This window comes from Dreissena polymorpha, chromosome 6 (assembly GCF_020536995.1).
Source record: "Dreissena polymorpha isolate Duluth1 chromosome 6, UMN_Dpol_1.0, whole genome shotgun sequence".
NCBI lineage: Eukaryota > Metazoa > Mollusca > Bivalvia > Myida > Dreissenidae > Dreissena > Dreissena polymorpha.
In genome coordinates this window covers 60,107,176-60,112,600 of record NC_068360.1, presented here as the reverse complement: position 1 = coordinate 60,112,600, position 5,425 = coordinate 60,107,176, and the positions used below count along the sequence as shown (strand labels likewise).

General features: G+C 40.1%; 1 protein-coding gene across 3 annotated transcripts; it reads left to right on the top strand.

Annotated features, from left to right (window-relative positions):
* Window positions 1-869: 869 nt before the first annotated feature.
* On the top strand, window positions 870-5,170 carry LOC127835063 (zinc finger and BTB domain-containing protein 17-like). 3 transcript variants are annotated; one of them, XR_008028326.1, is made up of 3 exons: window positions 870-1,269; window positions 2,962-4,943; window positions 5,028-5,144. XR_008028326.1 is itself a non-coding variant. In XM_052361305.1 (2 exons), the coding sequence occupies exon 2, from the start codon at window positions 3,136-3,138 to the stop codon at window positions 4,414-4,416; it is 1,281 nt and encodes a 426-aa protein (XP_052217265.1). In that variant the 5' UTR covers window positions 870-1,124; window positions 2,962-3,135; the 3' UTR covers window positions 4,417-5,170. The 3 variants fall into 3 exon arrangements, 2 of the variants coding, with proteins under 2 accessions (XP_052217265.1, XP_052217264.1); XM_052361305.1 differs by having other exon boundaries at window positions 870-1,124; window positions 2,962-5,170; XM_052361304.1 differs by having other exon boundaries at window positions 2,962-5,170.
* The last annotated feature ends 255 nt before the right edge of the window (window positions 5,171-5,425 follow it).

Sequence of the window (5,425 nt, the reverse complement as noted above, 5' to 3'; positions counted from 1 at the left end):
TTGATTGTGCATTTGTTCTATGAAACAAGAGAATAAGAACATCTAAATGAGTGCAAGCTCATTTTTACTATTAACAACGTATACCGTAAGCAGCCACTGCAAGAATCATGTTTTGAGTTACAATTTCACTTTCTCTACAAATATCATATTTGCATATTTGGAAAACCACACAAGGAACAATACGTTTATTATACTTTCTCTATTTAGTTTCATATATAAAGCAGTATGAATTGTTTTGTAAGCTCGTTAGTTTGTTCGTAGGCTGCAACAGCTTATCGCCGGACTGGAATTTTATTATTAATAAAGCATTAAAATAACTTGCCTCTAATTTCCATTATGTGTAAACGGCCTGTCGATCGAAGTATATTTAACCCTTACTTACATATCAAGATCACAAGCATTCTACATATCGGGCAGCCTCAAATGTCGAAATACATGTACAGCTTTTCGGGACAGATTTTTCTAATTAATTATGTACTTAAAAAAATGTGTGTTCAATTTTATCTAAAAAAGGAGACGAATATTACTTTTTTCCCAGCTTAATCAAGCAGAAACTTACTACACCTACACTAAAATCGTTCGGAATGCAATACAGATAGAAACCTAATATCTCCACAGTAGCACATACTAAACTGATAATGATAATAAATGATCACATGTAAAATGCTGGATCAATCATAATATTTAATTCATTACCGATATATTCACGTTTGAACAGTGTATGAGCAATGCATTTACAATAGGATAAAGTCGGTACTTGGTGTTAAATGAAACTAACAATTGCCCTTGAATAACGTCTCAATGCAATACACCATTATGTAAAAAGTTTTACTTGCATGTAACCTTTAACCGTTAAAAGGGAAATCACTTCGCAAGAAATGTGAGAAATTTGTCGATGTTTACATCGAATCATAAAATAAGTCAACGCGTTTTTAATATCGCTGAACAGTTGGATTTTGCTTACTTAATGCGATGATATTTTCGTGAAGTGACAAAAGTATTCGGTCACAACGTTGTGTTGTTAATGAACTGGAGAAAATTCACAAAATCCTGATTTTTGAAATCGAAAGTAGACTTATAAATTGACGCCTGTGCCGCCCCCGGTCTCATAGACGTCTTCGAAAGTCAGTTTCTTGTTGGTTATTTTTTTTGGAACTTAGGTTTTCTTAGGTGTAAATAGAAAAATCAGTTCCGAAAAAAAAACTTTCGGCATGTTACGCTATTTTTGGTTTGAATATCTCTCATCATATCGATGCTTAAGCCCATGGCGTGAGTATTTTACATATAACAACATTTTTGTATTTAAATTGTTTTAGATTAAAATCTTATTTCCTAAAGAATGTTGAAATTAATGTTGTATTTTGCATTGATATTCTGGTCTTTCGTAGAAAGAGTTAGTTTACTTGTTTATGAGGTATTCTGTGCATACTAGAAAATCATTGTTGTATTATTAAGATTAAGTGCAGGCGGCGGCGTCCACAGTAGTGTCCGCTCTCTAATTCAAACAGTTTTCATCCGATCTTCACCAAACTTGGTCATATGTTGTTTCTAGGCAATACCTAGGTTAAGTTCGAATATGGGTCATGCCGGGTCAAAAACTAGGTCACGGGGTCACTAAGTGCCTATCAAGGATTTATCATGGTGTCCGCTGTCTTATTAAATTAGTTTTCATCCGATCTTCACCAAACTTGGTCTGAAGTTGTATCTAGACATATCTAGGTCAAGTTCGAATATGGGTCATACCGAGTCAAAACCTGCGTCACGGAGTCACATTGTGCATTTCAAGGATTAAGCATGGTGTCCGCTCTCTAATTGAAGTAGATTTCATCCGAACTTCATCAAACTTGGTCAGAAGTTAAATCTATACAATATCTAGGTCAAGTTCGACTATGGGTCATGCCGGGTCAAAAACTAGGCCACGGGATAACGTAGTGCATTTCAAGGATTTATCATGGTGTCCGCTCTCTAATTGAAGTAGTTTTCATCCGATCTTCACCAAACTTGGTCAGAAGTTGTATCTGAAATATCTAGTTCAAATTCGAATATGGGTCATGCAGAATCAAAAACTAGATCACGACGTCACTTAGTGAAATTTCAAAGATTAAGCATGGTGTCCGCTCTCTAATTGAAGTAGTTTTTATCCGATCTTTACCAAACTTGGTCAGAAGTGGTATCTATACAATATCTAGGTCAAGTTCGAATATGGGTCATGCCGGGTCAAAAACTAGGTCACGGGGTCTTTTAGTGCATTTCAAGGATTTATCATGGTGTCCGCTCTCTAATTGAAGTAGTTTTCATCCGATCTTCACCAAACTTGGTCAGAAGTTGTATCAAGACAATATCTAGGTCAAGTTCGAATATGGGTCATGCCGGGTAAAAAACTAGGGGTCACTTAATGCATTTCAAGGATTTAGCAAGGTGTCCGCTCTCTTATTGAAGTAGTTTTCATCCGATCTTGACCAAACTTTGTCAGACGTTGTACCGAGACAATATCTAGGCCAAGTTCGAATATGGTCACGCCGGGTCAAAAACTACGTCACGGGGTCACTTAGTGCATTTCAAGGATTTAGCATGGTGTCCGCTCTCTAATTGAAGTAGTTTTCACCCGATCTTCACCAAACTTCGTCAGAAGTTGTATCTAGACAATATCTAGGTCAAATTCGAATATGGGTCATACAGGGTCAAACACTAGGCCACATGGTCACTTAGTGCAGTTCAATGATTAAGCATTGTGTCCGCTCTCTAATTGAAGTAGTTTTCATCCGATCTTCACCTAATTTGGTCAGAAGTTGTGTCTTATTGATATCTAGGTCAAGTTCAAATATGGGTAAAGTTATGTGTTGCTTTATTTTCAAAAATACATCATTTTGCCACTCAAATGGCAAAGTTATTAGGTTGTCCAAAACCTTCAAACGCGCGTATGTTGGACACTTTGGCACTCTTGTTCTTTGTATGTTTCAGTATCTCGAAAGGACGACAAAGGCATATGGTGGAAAGAAGCCGTCTCCGAATATGTTTGGCAAATATCTTACCATCTCAAAATTTGAAGCAACACCCATCTCTACCTCTTCTGGCTCATGACATAACATCATATTAAATTCAAATCGAGCATCTGAGCACAACCAACATTCCAAGATGGCAACACGCGAAATTGACGTCATCAAAAAGTTGCCGGGCTATCGTGCTATACTGAAGGCCGTCCTAAAGTCTCAGATTCAGCAACTGATTGAACAACTTGCAAGCTCCACCAATGAGGAGTCAATCATCCTAACAGCCAGCGTGGCTGATGGAACCCTGAGTCATCTCGGCTCAGACTCGGCCAAAGGCTTCCTGGAAGATCATGAAGACTTCAAGTCCCAGTTCCTCGGCTACTGTTTACAAAGCCTCCACAAGAAAAAGCAAGAGCAGAAACAAAGGGATAGGGAGGAGGAAATGCGGAAGGCACAAGTGGCCGCAGCCGGTACCTTAGCATCGCAGCAACAACTAGCTCAATCCATTCAGTCCATGGGTAACATGGATTACATGCCCCCCAGGGGATCAATGCCTCGCTTCCAGGCCACATCCCGATCACCGCGGCAACAGTTTCGGCCCCCAGGGGGAGGATTGCAACATCAGCCATATCCAGTGACCCGCCCAATCCGAGCAGCAGCCTCTCCAGTCAGATCTCCACTGAAGTCACCCGCCAAGCTTGATGGCCAGACGATCAACCTAGAGCCGGACGACGAAACCTCGAACCAAAGTGCAACTAGTCAGCCATCTTCACCATCCTCTCATCAGAACATAAAATCTGAACCGGGAACCGACGACGCAAGCGCTGAATCATCCTCATCACACAACGAGCAGAAGCAAAAAGGACTTAGCTTAGGTGCAGACTTGTCTAGTTTAGTGTCAGGCTATAACAGTGAACATGGTCCGGACGTCAGTGTTAAACTCGAAGCAATATCTGAAGCGGAAATGGACTTTGAAATCACTGGTGTAGAGCCTGGAAAACCTATGCAATCACAGGACTGGGGCGCTAATGGTGCTACTGGTGCTACTGGTTCCCAGGCAGACATGACAGGGCAGCAGGGAAACAACTGGCATGTTTGTGATCACTGCCAGAAGGCGTTCAAGTGCATATCTAAACTTGCTCGCCATGTTCTAATACACCAGGTAGAAACATCGTTTGAATGCAGTATTTGTCACACAAGGTTTACACATGCAAGTGCCCTGAAGAAACACAGCCTAGTTCATATGGACACCAAGGGTATGCAGGACACTCATCTGCAACAGAGAAGGAATACCACTCCTCAAGAGAGGGTTGTCTGTGATCATTGTCAGAAGGGGTTCAAATGTTATTCGCATCTGGCTCGCCATCTTCTAACACACATGGGCGAAAAGCCATTCGAATGTAGTGTTTTTGATAAAAAAAAATAAGAAGAATGGTCACCTTAAGGATCACATGTTGGTCCACACAGGGGAAAAGCCATTTGAATGCAGTGTTTGTCAAAAACAATTTAATCGGACAGGTCACCTTAAGGATCACATGTTGGTCCACACAGGGGAAAAGCCATTTGAATGCAGTGTTTGTGATGAACAATTTAGGCAGAAAAGTCATCTTAAGCATCACATGTTTGTTCACACAGGGGGAAAGCTGTTTGAATGCAGTGTTTGTCACAAACAATTTAATCGGAAAGATGGTCTTAAGCGTCACACAGAGTTGGTCCACAAAAGGAAAAGGCCATTCAAATGCAGTGTTTGTCACAAACAATTTATTTTGAAAAGAACTCTTAGGCTTCATATGTCGGTGCACGCAGGGGAAAGGCCATTTAAATGCAGTGTTTGTGATAAACAATTTAAACAGAAAGGTCACCTTAAGGATCACATGTTGGTCCACACAGGGGAAAAGCCATTTAAATGCAGTGTTTGTCCAAAACAATTTAATCGGAAAGGTCACCTTAAGGGTCACATGTTGGTCCATACAGGGGAAAAGCCATTTAAATGCAGTGTTTGTCCAAAACTATTTAATCGGAAAGATCACCTTAAAGATCACATGTTGGTCCACACAGGGGAAAAGCCATTTAAATGCAGTGTTTGTCCAAAACAATTTAATAGGAAAGGTCACCTTAAGGATCACATGTTGGTCCACACAGGGGAAAAGCCGTTTGAATGCAGTGTTTGTCACAAACAATTTAATCACAAAGCTGCTTATAAGCGTCACACAGAGTGTGTCCACAAAGAAGGCAAGGATAATCAGCAATGAAGAGCATCCTTATAAGGCTCAAAGCTTAGTCCACTTGAGTACCTATTGTTTGTGGAACACTTTTGGGGGACAGATACAGAATATGACACCTGTAGTCAATTAAACTTTTCATTGTTATAACAATATTTTGGTATAAGGCCACCAGAAACACTTTTCAAAACCAAAGTTTCGCAAACTTAACAC